This window comes from Thunnus thynnus, chromosome 3, assembly GCF_963924715.1.
Source record: "Thunnus thynnus chromosome 3, fThuThy2.1, whole genome shotgun sequence".
Taxonomy (NCBI): Eukaryota; Metazoa; Chordata; class Actinopteri; order Scombriformes; family Scombridae; genus Thunnus; species Thunnus thynnus.
In genome coordinates this window covers 19,053,596-19,072,582 of record NC_089519.1, presented here as the reverse complement: position 1 = coordinate 19,072,582, position 18,987 = coordinate 19,053,596, and the positions used below count along the sequence as shown (strand labels likewise).

The 18,987-nt window shown below is 40.5% G+C and overlaps 2 protein-coding genes across 15 annotated transcripts in view; both read left to right on the top strand.

Annotated features, from left to right (window-relative positions):
- Window positions 1-723: 723 nt before the first annotated feature.
- Window positions 724-2,342, top strand: LOC137179694 (C-X-C motif chemokine 2-like). Of its 2 annotated transcripts, none has more exons than XM_067584572.1 (4): window positions 724-983; window positions 1,122-1,254; window positions 1,399-1,485; window positions 1,633-2,342. In XM_067584572.1, the coding sequence occupies exons 1-4, from the start codon at window positions 917-919 to the stop codon at window positions 1,637-1,639; spliced, it is 294 nt and encodes a 97-aa protein (XP_067440673.1). In that variant the 5' UTR covers window positions 724-916; the 3' UTR covers window positions 1,640-2,342. The 2 variants fall into 2 exon arrangements, with proteins under 2 accessions (XP_067440673.1, XP_067440672.1); XM_067584571.1 differs by having other exon boundaries at window positions 725-983; window positions 1,630-2,338.
- A 7,104-nt stretch (window positions 2,343-9,446) lies between these two features.
- The window catches only part of camk2d2 (calcium/calmodulin-dependent protein kinase (CaM kinase) II delta 2), a 43,200-nt gene continuing 33,659 nt past the window's right edge, over window positions 9,447-18,987 (top strand). For 6 of the 13 annotated variants that reach the window (XM_067584569.1, XM_067584565.1, XM_067584562.1 and 3 more), the window contains exons 1-2: window positions 9,449-9,901; window positions 13,037-13,131. In XM_067584569.1, the coding sequence (XP_067440670.1) occupies window positions 9,840-9,901; window positions 13,037-13,131 (157 nt within the window). In that variant the 5' untranslated portion in view covers window positions 9,449-9,839. Of the gene's footprint in view, window positions 9,902-13,036; window positions 13,132-18,987 lie in introns of all 13 variants that reach the window. The other 7 variants (XM_067584559.1, XM_067584564.1, XM_067584560.1 and 4 more) reach the window with 3 other exon arrangements.

The window sequence follows — 18,987 nt, the reverse complement described above, 5'->3', positions numbered from 1 at the left end:
GTTATTTCTATATTGACATAAACCAATTCAAATTAAAGCTCATTGTACAGTATTCCTGTTAATGAACGTCAGCAGTTGGGTAACAATTTTCACTTGAAAAAAAGTATGTGATGGTGGCTGCAAAGACTGAACTTTTAACAACATTAAACATGGCAGTACATGCAGGGCGTCATGTGGAAATTCTTGTTTTAATAGCTGTCCAACGGTTGTTCCAGTATGTGAGAGACATGCCAACACAAAGTTAATTATGTGAATTAACTCTTGGTACAACAAATTCCCTTTTCTGAGGGTTGATGACAAAACCTGAGGGCTGCATTTGTCACTTGTCCATAAAGAGATTGCATGTAATTGTTCATTTGATTATATGCCAACTATGAATCACTTGTCAGTTGATCAATGTCTATTCATAAGCAATTAGTAGCAATTGTGCAATCAGCTCAAAGCAATAAGGAAACAGGAAATTAATTTGCTAAGAAAATCTCTCAAGCGTCCCTGTCACAACATTCACTTCATTAACAACTTTTAGTCACAGTGTTTTTCCAAATGAAAATGCTGTAGTGTGACAAATAGTGACCCATGATCCATCTTGATAAATCATTTATTGTAGTCAAATACTTTTCAAGCACCTCACTGTAAATTCCCACTCTTCAGACAATCCAAGCTTGCGCAAGACTTTTAAGGAAGTGACTCATTCAGGAGAGGGCTATAAAAGGTGCCACTCTCCTCTTCAGCATTACAGTCAAAAAGCAAAGCGGAAGGGCAGCAAGAAAAGGAAAGCAGAGGAGAGAAGGAATTAGCAGAAGTAAAAGTTGCCTGCCTTTCTATAACATAGTGCTGCAGTCTTCATCTGAGAGCTTTCTGAAAGACGTTTTTATCTTTTAGTGTCTTAGTTGTTGCAGAATTTGTAAAAGGCAAAATGATGAGCAGCAAAGTTACGGTCACTGCTGTTGTGGTGCTCCTGTGCCTTCTGGCCACCAGTGAAGGTAAGATTATTTTTATTATTTAATTGTATTATATTGTGCACAGTCTGCTGTGCTCTTCCTCTCACTGCATGGAGAGGTATAGAGTATCAATATCCACACTATTGTACTTAACCATATTTTACTCCTGTCTGTTATCAGTGATGAGTCTGACAAGCTTGGGAGTGGAGCTGCACTGCCGCTGTATCATGACAGAGAGCAAACCCATCGGCCGCCACATTCAGAAAGTGGAGCTGATTCCTGCCAACTCCCACTGCGAGGAAACCGAGATCATGTAAGAACTCATTTCAAAGCCTTCATCCCATCTCAGCAACAAACACTGATCTTAACTGTGATGATGATGATAGGACTTTGACATTTGTCTTCATCAAAGATAACTTGTTCTGACTGCATCTCTGTCTCTTGCTTGGTGTTGCAGTGCTACACTGAAAAAGACAGGCCAAGAGGTCTGTCTAGACCCCGAGGCTCCCTGGGTGAAGAAAGTGATTAAGAAGATCCTTTCCAAGTAAGTACAAGTTCATCACATAAGGACAGTATATTACTAAATAATGGATGAACATGAAAACGTTTCTCTACTTTTATTTAACAGAAAATGTCTGTTGATTTGATACACATAGTAAATGTTCTTTTCTGTCTCTTTTCTCTGCAGCAGAAGCTGAACAAATGGTGAAAGGAACCCATATTTCATGAGTCAGAGCTGTTTAAGAAAACAGAAAAGTACCGGGAAGTATTCGTGTGATCAGATGATAAAGTCACACGTCACACACCACAGTCAGCATTATTAATCAACTGTTGAAACTGACAACAGAAGTGCAACTGAATTTATTCGTATTTATGTTTGTATCAAACATGTTATTTATTAACAAGTATCTGCTTGCTTGTATGACACTTACATGTTTTAGCCAACTGTTTGATTTCTCCTACTGTTCGCTTGTTGCTAACTGATGTGTTAAACATATTTATTGATGTATTTATGAAATGTAAATCTATCTGGATTCCTTTGTGTAAGTCCGATGACAACCTATCAATTAATAAAACAAGGTTTATATGAAATTGAAAATGGAATTGCTTTGTTTTGTCTTAAATCGTCTTCCCTAAGATGTTTAAAATGACATGAAATATTTTGACGTAAGACAACATGTATTCTTACATATACTGAATTAAATACTACCAAAGGTTTTACAACACAAAAATGAGATTTTTTTTCTAGCATTTTTATTTCACACAAAGAAGAATGAAGAAAGAAATGTTTATAGTGTGCTCTGACTCCACTTTATTATATAGCACTGCTAAGCAATATGATGCTGCTCGTGTAATGATCTGACTGTATTGCCACAGGGTCTAAACCTATGACACACAAATAAATAGATAAATAAATATACTAATATGGTGTTTGGTGTTTGTCCTGATATTTATGTGTGCCTGTGTTCCCACAGTTAAATGCTCTCATCAGTGTTTTTACTGTTTATTCAGCACTTTAAAGACAGTTCCTGTCAAACATAAATGTTTACTCATTATTTTACTGAATACATCTGTAGGTGCCGTAGATTACTTGCTTCATGTTGGAAAAATTTATTTCTGCTTTTTTGTTGACCAGCAATGTTGACATTTCACAATGGTAATGCTTAGCCTCAGCAGCTGTGGCGACTTTCACAATGTGAAATGCCAAAATGATCCAGTGAAAATCACTGCTGCTTTTTGGAACTTATGCTGGGTGCAGCATAAGTTTATAAACAACTGTTTATATCACGCCTCCATTATTTTTTTTATTTTTTAAAATTTTATTTGCACAGTAAAAACAAAGCAGCATAAAACACATTAACAAAAGAGAGGAAACAAATTGTGCATGTGAGATTTAGAAAAGCCCTAGAGTCTTATGGTAGTAATCTCACCTCATTATGCATTATAAGCAAATATGAAAGTCATGTGATCCACAAAAGTAAACAAACAAGCAACTACAGAATTAAAAGCAAACATAAAGTAGGCAGCACAAACCAAGCAAAGATACAAAACAGATAAAATAATGTAATGAGGGTGTGTGTGTTTTGGTGTATGTGTGAGAGAATGTGAAGCATTTGTTTATGTTAAAAATTGTTAGGATCTTGAGCTGATTGAAGAGAGGGGCTGAGTGGTCAGCCCATCTGCTAAATGTAGCAATTCTGCAAAACTTTTTCTGCAAAATATAAAGCTTATAAAGGTAGGTGGGATAAGTCGATCCCCAAATTATATTGCAATATATGAGGTACGGATAAATTAGGCTATAATTAAGAGTTAATAAACACTTCTGATGAACCAAACCCTCGAAATTTGCAGATGATGCCAATAGATTTTTACATTTTTTTGCAAACAAAATGAATATGATTCTTCCAGCTTAGAGTTTCATCAATCAGGACTCCAAGGAAACTTATGGATGAGTCCTGGATAATTGGGTTATTTTCAATGGAGAGACAAGAATTAGATTACATATCTTTGTCACAAATGTTTGATAACTACATTTGAGGGATCATTGCAAAAAATGTGCATTTATGTATATGTTCTGCATATACAAGATTATCGGCTGATATATCGAAATTGGAATTTTTTTACTCCCTAATATTGGTATCTGCATCAGCCCCAAAAATCCAGTATCAGTCAGGCCCTAGATATGACCTCAGTTAAATTTATTTATAATTTTAGAACAGACTGAAAAATGATGTACTGGTTGTTTTCTTGCAGATATCAGGCAGGTTCTTTGGCTACAACATCAACACCAACCAACCGTCAGATTGCCACACATCCAATACCCGCCCTTTCCAGTACTGTTGGCGAGTCACTCTCACATAGGTAATTACATGGTATGTAAATAGATGTTTGGTCTGACTCTGATCATATTCAGTGATTCCTTCTACAAACACAAGCACAATTGAAAATTTGAGGCAAGGTGGTAACATACACAGTATATAAAGTATAAGATTTAGTCCTTGTGGACTATTTCAATGTGTGATAAATGTGTAACCAGGAAAAAATTTTCAGATTATAGTTTGACCTCCATTATTTGATTTTCTGCAGAGATGACTTTGCTGTGGAGGGTCTTGGTTTCATTGAAGCTGAGGAAACCGCTATTCACCTTTTGGAAACAAGGTAAGTTAGTTATCAATGGTATGATACTCAATTCAGGCAGGTAACAATACCTTGTATGTATGTATTTTTGCAAGATGGCTGAAAACTATGATGACTTTTTTTGTGAGTAATTCAATTAGTCACTCATACATACTAGGTTGGCTGCTGGCTGAAGGAGGTCCACAAGTACTTGCACTTCGGGTATAATTATGCAGTTTAATTTTCCTGTTGTGTCACTTTTAAAAGATTATTCAGTGGTTTTATTCAATGTTACATATGCACTTGGAGTACTGTTCAGAAATAAATTATATAATCTAACAGTTCCCACTGAATCCGTAGGTCAACTGCACATCCTGATGTATGCCAGCAAGTTCTTAAGCTTCAGCCCTCCAGTCTATAAAGCTTACTGGCTGGCCTGGACTACAACCACCATGTCCACAGAGCACCCAAGAGAAGCCCCAAGAAAAGCCCTGACGGCTCAATAGAGTATTTTATAAGCATAATAAATGTTATCAAGACTATCTGGTGGTAGAGGTGTGGAAATTTCTCAATTCAAAAATGCATTGCGATATGCACTTACTGCATTGTAATTACCATGCAGTGACAGAACAGAATAATCAGGAGTTTTCAGTCTACACAAAATTATAGCCTAGAGAAGACTGGGGATGGTTATAACATTTTTGACATTTCTGTCTCTAGCTTGGAGCTCTTTTAAAGCAGTGCATTTAAAATGTGAAGCAAACTAGTGACGTGTCACTCCTTGTGTTTAGTCTCAAACACAAGGAGTGAAATGTTTTAATTGACCCCATGGTCTGGGTTAGTTGTAACATGTCCTGGGGTGAAATGTAACATTATGAAATAAAGATTATGACAACAACTTAAGATAATGAAAACTTTTTATTCAACACTTGATGTGTGTGTGTGTGTGTGTGTGTGTGTGTGTGTGTGTGTGTGTGTCTGTGTATTCCAAGTATGTGAGTCACCGTCAGAGTCACAGTCACTTCCTTCTCTTATTCATCAGTGAAAACCTTGCTTCCACTATGGTAAGTACATGTGGAAGTTCCTTTGAGCCCTTCTCTTCTAACTTCTTCCTCTCTTTACAGAATTTGTACAGTGTGATGTAACATATACCGTACATTTTTGCCACAGATCTCTTTCCCTGCTCTTTTACATCATTTGATGTTCTTTTCAAAATATTGACAGGCACTGCCCTGTCAGTCTTTCTCTTCCAAGGCCTAGGCATACTGAAATTCAAAGTAAACATATAAATACCATGGAATTTTTGCTTGGGGTAGGTCGCAACCATTTTTTCAGATGTTGTTACAACTAACCCAGACTCTTGTAGCCGTGAACTAGCTTACCTTACAGTTAACAACTAAAACGTTAGCACTAACAACTTGCATGACAGATACCTACACAGACACATAATTAACATGATTTAAGTTTGATGAGTTTATCTACAAAGCGGGCAATGCTATAACAAAAATGAACGAAGTAAAAAAAAATACTTTCTTACCTCGAAAATATTTTTTTATTTCTAAAAGCAGCTGTGTCTGCCACAAGGTGCTACTTCCTCGCATGTGCAGAGTGAATCAGGTGATTTGTAACTTGTCCCTCTCTTGCATTGAATTGTGGGCAAATATTAGGCTAACATTCCTTTTATATGCTGGAAGATATGGTGAGAGAGGCAGAGACCGACCAGTAGCGAGTGATAAAAAAATGCCACCCAGTATTTTAAAGCGGAGAATCGTTGACAGGTGGATCATAATCGAATCATGAGTCCAGTCAAGACGGTGAATCCAGATCAGTGTTATGTTGGATAGAGATAAGTTGATATTTATAATGTTTATTTTTTCTGTGCCTTTTTAAAAATGGCAAGGAATATAAAAAAAAGTTGTCATATTTTGTTTTCATATTCTTGTCCAATCTCTAATTTCAGACACCGCAAACTTTATAATACAAACTCAAGGAAGAGGAGTTTGTATACCGTAAAGGAGAAAAGGACTACAGTTACATCCCAGATCTTCAAAGGGCAATAATAAAGAAACGGGTGTTCTCAGGACGTGGTCTGCCTCGACTAACAACAGTGAGGCCAGATGACAAGCGTTAATGTGGAGTGCTGTCTGGCATGGGAGCTATTGGAGACACAAATCAGCAGGGGGCAGGGCAAAAACTTAAAATTGTATGAGTTAGTAAACAGTTGTATCACTTGATAAAAATTATCACTATTGTTAACGGTTTACATTTAGACTTTGGTCAGTTGTGGTCGAGCTATCACAGCTAGATACTGCCTTCCTAATTGTTACTAAGCTGTAAAAGGCACAATAATGTATTTGAAAATAAGCCAGGCCTCATCTGGCAAGGCCAAATTCTTATTTCAATTAGGATTATTTTAAAACAAATAAGTCTGTTTTTTCCTTCAAGATGTAATCATCCATAAATCAAACTGTCTGTTCACACATCCAATTCTTTATGCTCTTTCCACAGGTCAGACATTGCCACAGATGTAGAGGCTTGCTATTGCACTTTGAAGAATCAAGAATCCTATCTTCCAACACAAATCAAAGTTTATGTTGGCCATTAATAATTGACACTTACATACCTGTGCATTGTTACTCTGCAACCAACCTACTTTGTTTTACCCCTATTCAAAATAAAGCTTGACAACATTTCTAAAGTGATATTATGATTATGATTATGATATTATCACTTGTTTTTGATAAGCTCCTTAGACATTGCACGCCTAGTGTTGACCCAGTGATTCTAATTTCTATATTGTCTATGAACATATAGAAAGTGGTCATGAATTGACCACACACAGCAGCTTGGAATGACCACTCTGTGACCAGGACCCAGAATCCCGCACTGCCAAGCAATAAACTGTCTATATGCTGCATAATGAAAGTGTTGGTTGTCTTCTCCTGCATCTGAAAGGTCAGCTACAGCATGTAAGTCCAGTTCCAGATCCTCCTAACCAGGCACAAAACTCCCTCCTGCAAAATGTATGCCTCCATGTGCGGTAGTGTTGAAATGCACGTAGGTGGCTGTTGTTTGCAGCATTTTCTCTCCACCATCATAGGCATTTCCCTGCATCTCTGGCAAACACACCATGAGAGTTGTCCTTGAGCAGGAGGTACTGTTGGAGGAGCAGCAGGTACCAAACGGCTGATGACATCAAACATCAGGCTGGGGTCCTGTGCCAAACTTTGCTCCAACACTTGGTGTGCCTGATGTAAATCCAAGCGTTGAATTTGTTTCTAGTAGCTACAAGATACATAGTAAAAAAATATGTTTACTGACGATCATAACATCCACAGCTAAACAGCTAACAACAACTATTACATTAGGTGCAATGGGCATTATTTGTGTTTAGAAACAGACATTACTACTGAGGCTATTTACACGTTCATATGCAATTCTCTGCAATCTAAAATTTTCAACCCGAGCAATATCCTCAGCGTTGAGGTCCTCAGATGTTTAGCCCACACGACGCCCCCTGCCTCGTCTTCCAAAGTTCCCTCATCTACCTGCCTGTCTGCTAGTAGAAGCAGCTGTGGGGGTGAATTCTTCGTCTGAGCCCAGTGTCTTGGTCTCATAACTCTAACCGTATTAACAAATAAAAATGTCACACATTTTGCAAAGTGACAAATGTTAATAAGCTGCTAATTTACTGGCTTGCATCTATGTTACTGAAATGTGCTAGCAAACGTTTCCTATGTAGCTAAATAAGCTTACAGTACATTCAGAACATTGTAATGTTACTTTTATCACAAAATTAGACTATTTATTGCTAAATAAATGCCCCATCTTCTTCCTCTGTTGAGTTTTATGGTGGTTGGCATCAGTAAGTGTTGCATGAATGCCATCTGCTGGGCTGTCCCTTTCCCCATCTATTCCGGCATTACCATGGCATTGTGTGAAAAGGTGCAAGACAGAAATGTTTCTGAATGTAGCTGCATGTGTGAATAGTGAAAATCACTAGTGGTACCTGAAGGGTTATCCCAGTAATTTACCTGGAACTATGTTGGAAAGTGGGGGTAACCCTGATGACATCACAGGAGTTATTATTTCAGACCTGACAAAGGTCTCTCCAGAGCCACAGAAGACATTACATGTAGAAGTGGTGGAAAGTAACTAAGTACATTTAGTCAAGTACTGTATTTGAGTACAGTTTTAAGGTACTTGTAATTTACTTGAGTATTTCCCTTTTATGCTACTTTATACATCCACTCCACTACATTCGGTGGAAAATATTGTACTTTCTACTCCATTTGACAGCTTTAGTTAATTTTCAGATGAAGAATTTGACACAATGGATAATATAACAAGCTTTTGAAAAACAACACATCGTGGTTAATTTTCAGATGAAGATTTGACACAATGGATAATATAACAAGCTTTTGAAAAACAACACATTGTTAAAGATGAAACCAGTGTTTTTGGCTTTGACGTCTTACAAAAAGCAGTGTGTAGTCGGGGTCACATTTCAGGTGTCTATGAGGTGTCAGCTCCACCAAATAGTGATTTTTCCCTTTAAACTTCTCACATAGTTCTCAATAAATGTTCAAATGATCCAATTTTTCACCATAAGTCATAAGAAAAAGTCCAAAAACTGAAACTAGATTTGTGTATCAGAACTTTGTTTTTTCTTCATTCCTCTCCCATTAATCATCTCATGACCCCTCAGGTTTATCTGGTGACCCTTTGGAGGGGCCTGAACCCTAGGTTGTGAACCACTGGACTAAACTAGCTTTCTGTATATAAAGTAGTTGAAACTAGCTTCACCTCCAGCAGCTACAAGAGTAACATGCTGCTTACAGGATGCTCCAGTATTAATAATCTAATGATGTCATATATAATAATATATCAGTCAGAGGGACCAAACCACTACTTTTACTGTAATACTTTAACTACATTTTAGTTAAAGTACATAATATATATAATAACTACATAATAATAATAAATAAAGGATCTGAGGCTATACAACTGTAAAAATGGTGAGGTGTATCTTTAAAGAAATGGGAGGTATTAATATGGGTTATAATAATATGTACTACTACTTGTCCTACTACTACTAATAGGATACTAGTAGTGGAGCAAGATTAAATTAAAAGTTAAAAATGTTGTATTTTCTTCATGTTTTTTTCTTCACTTTTAGGCCCTAAGCAGAGTCTTAATGTGGTTCTGTACATTCCATTTCAAATTATATTCAAATACAGATATCACTGTTGTATAATAATAATAATAATAATAATAATAATAATAATAATAATAATAATAATAATAATGATTGTTGTTGTTATTATTATGCTTTGTTTGTTATTGGCCTGTGTGAGGATGCAGGCAAAGGGGCGGAGCGCACAGCCGGGGTTAGGTGCGGTAGTGCGGCGCTGGTGCGCGCAAAGGGACAACACTCACAGCGCAGACCGGACACGCACCAGAGACACTGAAATACACACAAAATGCTGCGTCTACGAGATATGACAAGCCGCTACATGTGAAGAACATAAAGAAACAGCCAACGCCGAAACGCCGGAAGCGCCCTCATCCTGACTGAAGCTCTTGCGCAAGCTGCGTTTTTGCCGCAGAAATCATCCCACCAGACACCTTGCCGATGCGCTCCAGTTTTGCATGAATCCCTCCGTTTCCCTTGCAGGTCCAGGACAAAACCGGGCGGCGTTGACGACTGTGTGTGTGGTGGATACCGTTTGTGAGTAGTGCACTTTATCCGCGTCTCCACCCCTTGGCACCTCCTTCAGGATGGCGTTAACGATCTGCACGAGATTTACCGATGAATATCAGCTGTTCGAGGAGCTGGGGAAGTAAGGAAGCATGTTTTAATCATCAAGCATCATCCCTGTATGAAATATCAGCCTGTTATGCAATAGGCCGCCTTGGTTTAAGGACGCGGATTCTGGGCTCTGTGTGTCTGTGCGTGTGCGTTTTTGTATGTGTGATTGTGCGCGCGGCTGACAGATCCATGAAACCTACAGAGCAGGGGCCGTTGACGCTATCATGTATCATGGAGGCCCGTGCAATGGCATCTTGTTTGTTTTAATCCCGCATCTGAAGCCCTGCTTACGGTTAGTGCTTGCGAAAGAAGTTGAATCGAGAGTGTTGTCATTTTGCCTCCATCCTGTGCAGCTACCGATGTTGCATTTCGACCTTTGGGGTGCCACAGGGGGGCGAGGAGCTCCCATGTTGTAAACTGAACCGGGATGAAATGCATCGGGGTGTTGGATATGGTAGGATTTGGTACCCTACCGCCCCCCCCCCCCCCCCCCCCCCTCCCCTCCCTCCCTTCTACCCAAGTCCTCCTCCTCCTCCCGCGTGACAGAAATACACACTCGTAATGCGACAGCAGACCATGTAGTTGGCGATGACACATTCCCCAGCCAAGCACCGAGCTGCGGTCAATTATCAGACACAGGCAGGGAATTCCTCTCCCCGGAGAGAGACAGAGATGCGTATACCTGCGTGTGAGTGTGTGTGTGTGTGTGTGTGTGTGTGTGAAATCTCCTGCGTTTGTGATCTTATGCTGTGTTCATCATCTTCAACGCAGCCATATTGCTTTTATAGTACCTTTTAACTCACTTGATCCCTTACAGTGTTCAGTACCCCCTACCCCCTCCCCAACACACTCACACACACACACACACACACACACACACACACACACACACACACACACACACACACACACACACACAAACACACACATGCACATAAGTCACAATGTTTTTGACCAAGTACCTGGAACTTGATAATGTTTAAATAATCCTGAAAGTATGATTTCAGGAGATATTTTCATGCAGCGATATGTTGGAAAACATATCGCTGCATGAAAATATCATGAAAAATAAAATCAGATTCAGCCATACCAAAGACCATACCAGCATATTTTCAAGACTTACTTTTGTAAATGCATGCTACGCTTGGTTTATAGATGTATTTTTCCTCCCATTCCAGTAACCCATTGTTCCACTAATTTCTGTTCTATATAAAAAATAAATTAGCAAACTCTTAAAACTTGCTGGAGTTGTGTAATCCATCACTTCCACTGAAGCTCACATCAGCATAGATTTGTGTCAGTGTTACATTATTGTTGAGTGGTTATGCAGTTTAAGTGCAGAATAATTTGAAACATTGCATTTGATTACCTGAAACACATCCGCTTCTATATCATATCATATGGAAATGAATGGACACCAATGGATGTGTACAACTGTTGAAAAAAAAAATTTGAGCCACATCATTTGCAACTTGGTGAGTTGTAATGTAAAATATTTGTGATTTGAAGTAAATCGGCTAACACAAACATTTAAGCTATATCAAAATTCCTGAAAGAAGTCCTCAGAAGTCCTGAATGGGATTTAGCTTCATATCTCTTGATGAGCTTATGTGACCTTTAGTTACCCAAAACATTTTTGAAGCATTTTTTTATATAATTACATAAATCAGGTGCTCAATGCCAGTCATGTATAGTGTAATCTATCTCATTTTGGAAGCATATTTATGGCAGAACATGTACAAACACAGAAATGTCCTCAACGCAGATAATTTAGCTGTGAACCTTTCACATTGCTTGCCTTTATTTTGCTTTCAAATGCAAAAACATAAGAAATTGTGCTTCGCAGCCAGCTACTGCACATGTGCTGCACAGACTCAGTTAGCAGACACAGTGAACAGTTCACAGTGACATGTTTCACAACTATCCAGGATAGTCAAGTAAAATTCTTATGTAATATGTTACGCTATGATAATTTCTTTACCAAATCCCCTATAAATTAGAGGTAAGCTTTAGTGGCAAGCTGCTCACTCCAGAGGATGTTAGATAACATGTCCATGGTACACATTGCTTCAGCTTCAGTAATTTCTCATATTGTAACACTGATTTAAATGCACATCAAATAATGTAACATTAAAACATCACAGTTTCCAGTGCGCAATAAGGGGTAGAACAAGGTTCATTTGAGGTAATGTGTATTCCCAGCTTAGTATTTCTAGTGTCTGCATCAATGTGCCTCTAACAGTTCCTGATATCTCTGATGTTGTCAGGAGCTAAACAGGGTCTGGCTGTGGAGGAGTACAGATTCTGTTTGAAAGAAAATGCGTGCACAGACAGAGATGGAGGTTGAATAGCAAAGCGGCCTGCATGGCTGCAGAGCTGAGTTGAGCTGAGGCAGTCAGACTGCTCCATAGAGATGAGAGATGCAGCACTCTGCTCTTCTCCTCCCTCAAATATAGCTGACCTAGTTTTTTGATCTTCGTACATGTGCCTGAAACACCAGAACAACACATGGCTGAAACAATAGTTGGCTGGTAGGCACGTTTGTTGGTGTTAATGGTCTCGCGTAGTGATTAGGACAATGTGTACTGTAAGTGTGGTGAGTGAGTGTGTTTGTGAGGGTCGCTGCACAGTTACTGCGTGCACACTTGTGTGCATTTTATGTTGAAATTTGAGTGTAAAGTGTAAATTGAAACTCAGAAATATTTGTAATTACTTACCTTCATGGCATCTGAAGGCTGTTTCATGAAGCAAAATGACTAGTTAAGCTAAACTTATTTCAGTAAACCAGGCTTATTGTCCAGAAATTTTGTTTCATAAAGCCAGGTTGAATAAATATGACCTAAGTTACCATGGAAACTATCCGGGTCTCACTACTTTTTAGGCTTATTCAACAAAGGGTTAACCAGTGTTTTAATCTACCAGCCAGACTGAAACACCATGCTTTTTCCAAAGTTTATTCTTAGTTGTCAGAGGTTAGAATAAAACTGCAGTACATGTCAAATGTAGTATAATTTGGTATATTCTGCAGTTATTGGCTGATTAAAAAAAAGAGCTTTCAGACCTTTATCAATCTTAAGTCTGGTTCTGTTTGTTAGACTCACTCAAAGCCTTTTTTTTTTAATATGTCAATAAGCGTTTCTATGTGTGTATTCATTATTCATTTTAGGGGAGCATTCTCTGTGGTCAGGAGGTGTGTGAAGATCTCCTCTGGACAGGAGTATGCTGCCAAAATCATCAACACCAAGAAGCTTTCTGCCAGAGGTAAGAAACACAAATACATGTATAGAAACACACATGAGCAGAAAAACATGCCCCAAATGTCACCGAGTTATGTGCGCATGAACTGTGAATATTGCTGGCCCTGGATCAGGCTTTGGGGCTCTTAGAAAGTTTGTGTGTCTGTGAGTGAAAGACAGACAGGGACGCAGGGGCAGAGACTCATCTGGATTTTGGTTGATTAAGTTTTCTGGGTGAGCTTGTTTGCAGAAGAAACAAGCTCAAGAAAACAGGTTACATCAAGGTAAATGCTGAAGCTGTGTTTGCCTGCTTGCACTTTTTGTGCTGTGTGGTATATGTTCTCATTCCTTTTTGTATTTTTTATATCTGTCCTTTGGTTTCCATGTAAATGTTTGTCACATACAACCTTGTGTGTGTGTATGTGTGTGTGTGTGTGTGTGTGTGTGTGTGTGTGTGTGTGTGTGTGTGTGCGTGTGTGCGTGCGTGCGTGTGAATGTGTTCCGTATTGATTCAGGGCTCTGGCTGGTCTTGCTGTCCCAGGGGCAGATCTCTTGCGATGCCGACCCAGTTCTTTCACATCCGTCACTGTAATTGTAGCCGTTGGCCTGGTTGCCTCAGGCTCTGGGCACACACACACACATACACACACACACGCACACACACACACACACGTTATCACACACTAGCTCATACACACACTCGTACGTGCACATGCAAGCACACGCATGACCCAGGAACTGCCAATAGCATATTCGTGATAACTAACCAATGGTGCGTTGCGCTCTTGCTGTTCCTTCTTCTCTCCAGCCAATGCCGTGTTTTGTCACTGCTTGCACTTCTGTGATAACCAATGACTGCTTTCTTACCACACAAGGCGTCAGGCTTGTGTAGATGTGAGCTGAGCCCTGTAACTAAAATTGAATTTGTAATAATTTACAGGAACCTATGGCTGTTATTGTGCACATGCTGCCTATAGTTTCATTATGATTATGCAAATGTATGGTTTGTTATACTGTTGTAGCATGTGTGTATTAAGTAGTAACCCCTCCCCCTCTTTGCAGTATTTTACCTTTCATTCTTTTCCAACAGCTCCCTCCTTAGCATCCTCTCTGTTCTTTTACATTTACTCCTTCTCCCTATTTGCATTTTTCTTCCCCTCTTCTCTATATCTCTCTTTTTTATGTGATTTACAAGACACTGTTATATTTCTCACCAGGTACTTCTACCTGCCCCCTCCTTCCTGCACATTTTCTCTTACACTAATACCTCACCATCTATCCCTGCTTTCATTCCTCCATCGTTCCATTGCTTATCTCTCCTTTTCATTGCTCCCTTCACACTGCTTCTCTTTGCTTTCAGATTTCTTCTCTCTTTCCTCACCAATCCTTCGCTCTCTCCCTCTTTTTATCTCTCTTCTGCCCATGTTGACCCTCCTGCTTGCTGAGTGCAGTGTTGGTAATAGACACCTCAGCAGACAGATCAATGTCTCACCACTTGCATGCTGGAAAAGATTTTCCAAAAATACTGCAAAGGGTTATATCACCACATATCCATGTGTGTCTACACACACACACACTCTGTCTTTCTCTCTTTCCTGTGTGTGTGTGAGTAGAGGTTTACATACTGGGCATGCTGGCGTGTCACATATGGTCTTACCCTCTTTCCGCGATAAGCCCTAGAATTGTAACTCTGATTCCCTTCTCTCTAGCAGGATCATGACCTCTCACCAACCCCACTCCACAACTGTGTGTGTGTTTGCCTATGCAAGTCCATGTGCGTGTGTGAGTATATATAATTGAAAGGGGTTTAGGATAGGATTGGTGGATGAAATGTAGGCAGATCAAGGCACTGTGTGTGTGTGTGTATGTGTGTGTGTGTGTGTTTCTGGCTATGCATGCACACACATGTAGAGGATCTATAGAACCAGCCACAGTCTGGCAATCTGCAATCCTGATTATGTAGCATTTCATTAAGAACAGCAGATGAGTCAATGAATGAGAGGAAGCAGTGGAAAGAGAGAGGAAGCAAAGGACAGGAAGGAGAGGGAGAGAGAGGGCAGTGATTCAACACTTAAGTTGTGTGTGTTTGTGTGTGTGTGTGTGTGTGTGTGTGTGTGTGTGTGTGTGTGTGTGTGTGTGTGTGCGCACACATGCCATATTCCTCACAGCAGTTGAATATTTGTACTCCCCCCCTCATGCATGCATCAGTGTCCTGTCACTATGACTCTGTCTGCTATCTTTTGTCACTTGGTGTTTGCTTGTGATTTGCGGTGTGTGTGTTTGTGTGTGTCTGTCTGTAATCCCTCATCTGTTTATGTGTGGGTTGCATTGTGGAATCCATTGCAATAAACAAAAAAGGCCTGTTTATCTTACTGTGTAAATATTGCATTGCATTGTGGGAGTGACACAGTGATGAGGAAATAGGGTGTAGAAATAGGGCTGCAAAGGACTGCAAAATACACTAAATTTGTAACAGAGATGATAGCCGTTGCTGAGGTGTAAGCCAGTCTGCCTCATTGATATATATATATATATATATATATATATATATATATATATATATAATCTCTGTCTTCCTCAAGCTCGGGTCCTCTACCAGAGGCCTGGGAGTTTGAGGGTTCTGCGCAGTATCTTAGCTGTTCCTAGGACTGCGCTCTTCTGGACAGAGACCTCAGATACTCGTTCTGCTTAGTGTACAGTCTCAGGGTGCTGGACTTGGGATGAAACCCTCCATGCATTGTGAGGAGCTTTCTTGTCTTGATATCAGTGGCCTCTAGCTTCTCCTTTGGCCAGCTTATTATACCAGCAGGGTATCTTATGACTGGCAGGGCGTACATGTTGATAGCCCGTATCTTGTTCTTCCCATTCAGCCGACTTTTCAGGACCTGCCTTAGTCTGTGTAGGTATTTGGCTGTGGCTGACTTCCTTGCGGCCTCCTCAAGGTTCCCATTTGCCTGCGGGATCCCAAGGTATTTGTAGCTGTCCTGAACATCTGCAATGCTGCCTTCTGGTAGCTCAACCCCCTCGGTCCTGATCATCTTCCCCCTCTTCGATACCATCCGACCACACTTATCTAGTCGGAATGACATTCCGATGTTGTTGCTGTAGATCCTGGTGAGGTGGATCAGTGAGTTGATGTCTCGCTCATTCCTGGCATACAGCTTGATGTCATCCATGTAGAGGAGGTGACTGATGGTTGTTCCACTTCGGAACCGGTACCCGTAGCCACTCTTTGAGATGATCTGGCTGAGGGGGTTCAGGCCTATGCAGAACAGCATCGGGGATAGTGCATCACCTTGGTATATGCCGCACTTGATGGTAACTTGTGCAATTGGCTTTGAGTTGGCCTCCATTTTCCACAGCCCCATTGAGTTCTTGATGAAGGCTCTTAGTGTCCTGTTGATGTTGTACATTTCCAAGCATTCCAGTATTCATGTGTGTGGCATTGAGTCATAGGCCTTCTTATAGTCAATCCAGGCGGTGCACAGGTTGGTCTGCCTGGTCTTGCAGTCTTGGGTGACTGCTCTATCGACCAGTAGCTGGTGCTTGGCTCCCCTGTTATTACTACCAATTCCTTTCTGGGCCCTACTCATGTATTAGGCTATGTGCCTATTCATCTTAGCCGCTATGATGCCTGACAGGAGCTTCCATGTTGTACAGAGGCAGGTTATTGGCCGGTAGTTGGATGGGATCGTGCCCTTCTGGGGGTCCTTCATGATCAGGACTGTCCGCCCTTGGGTTAACCACTCTGGGTGCGTCCCATCTATCAGCAGCTGGTTCATTTGTGCTGCCAGGCGTTCATGGAGTGCAGTCAGTTTCTTTAGCCAGTAGGTGTGGATCATGTCCGGGCCCGGTGCTGTCCAGCTCTTCATACCTGACACTCGTCCTTGGATGTCTGCCATTGTAATAGTTACTGGATCTTGTTCTGGGAGATTGCTGTGGTCTGCTCTTAGATCCACTAGCCACTGAAAATTGGTGTTATGTGATGCCTCCTTCTCCCATATGCTCTTCCAGTATTGTTCAGTCTCAGCCCTGGGAGGATCTGTTCTTGTGTTATTACCTTGCCACTGAGAGTACACTTTGGATGGTTCGGTGGAGAGCATCCTATTTATTCTCTTGGCTTCTGCTTCTCCTGTGTATCTCTTCAGGCGGGTAGCCAGAGCTGTGAGCCTTTGCTTGGCAGTCTCCAGTGTCTCAGGTATAGACAGCTTGTTGTACTTCCTGGGTATTCCTTTCATCCCCACACCTTTCTGTAGTTCTGAGAGTTGACTAACTTCTCTCCGTGTTGCCTTGATCTTGGCCTCCAGCCTCCTTCTCCATGGAGGGTAATGTTCTTTGTGGCTCATGGTGTTCATCTTGTAGCCAAGCGTCTCTAGGATCACTGTTGCTGTGGTGTATATCAGCTGATTGGTCTCAGTTACGGTCTGGGTAGGGATAGTACGTAGCACTGCATTCACATCCTCTAGCAGACTTTCAGAGTGTACTTTGTCACTTAGCCTTGGTAATCGACTACGGAGGTGCTTGGTGTCCAGCTTAGTTATGATAGTCATTCTTAGATCAGTTGCCCTTGTGTTAAGGTCATAAGGGCTTGTTGGGCCTTGGTACCCAATCTCGGAGTGTGGGGAGGATGATGATATCTCCCCTCTAACCTGTCATCCTGGCTCCCCCTTGCCGTAGCATGTTCGTTGTACCTCATCAATCTCTAGTTGTGATAGCAGTTTGGGTTTCGAAGCATCCATATATCCCACAACCTCTGCATGTACATATATATATATATATATATATATATATATATATATATATACGTTTGCATATGTAGCCTTCCGTCATTAGGCAAGATAAAGATTTGTCCTCCTGCTTTCCTTTCCTTCTCTTATCATCTTCATCCCTGTGTTCCTCCGGTGTCATTGTGACTCTGTTTCGCCTCCTCTGAAGTGAAAGGAAGGAGAGGAGAGGAGAGGAGAGGAGAGGAGGGAGAAGGGATGTGATTGCAGGGGAGAGAAAGATTGTGACAGAGAGACAGAGAAACGGGAGGAAAGGAAAGGAAGGAGGGATCAGTGGGAAAAAGGGGGATCACATGACTCGCTGGGTGCTTGAAGGCTAAAAATAAATGTTGGTCATTCTCTCACTCTCCGTGTTGCTACCTCTCTCTCTCTCTCTCGCACATACACACACACACACACACACACACACACACACACACACACACACATACACACAGTGTTGAAAATATTCCATCTTTTGAAAGGAGCCAGGTTTTTGGTTTCATTCGAAACTCATCTGTCTCGCCAACCGGACTCTGGGTGGGAGGAAAACACATGAGGCTGAACCTGAAACTGTAACAAGGGTGTTTATGTGCATCTATCTTTGTATATGACTGAATGTGTGTGATTAAGATATTCCAAGAACTGATGTGTAGGTTGAACAATGGGAGAGGGAAAATATCTGATTGCAGCTTTTCTGACCATTTTGAATATGATTAAAATAGTGATTATTTTCTGTAAATTAAACCCAAAGCATTTATAATTGCATTTATAATTGTTATACATGCAACATCTTCCTCAAACATAATTACCAACTCATCATGTTCCTACATGAAAATAATCAGATAAACCATTCAGTTGCGTCATGATGCTGACACCTGTCCTGTCTTTTTCCTTTTCAAACCAATTAGCCAGACAAAAGCAAACTTCTAAGTTTCTCCAAAGACAGATTTTAGGTATTTAGCTTCCATTCAGCAATATATTACAATATTAGAGCTTAACAAAAAATTATTTACTTAAGGTCCACTTACAAGATTTCTTCCAGAGCTTTCAGCCTCATCTTGTGGCTTTCATCAGTGGATGGAGTTTGCACATTGTCAAGAACTTTAGTTACCAGG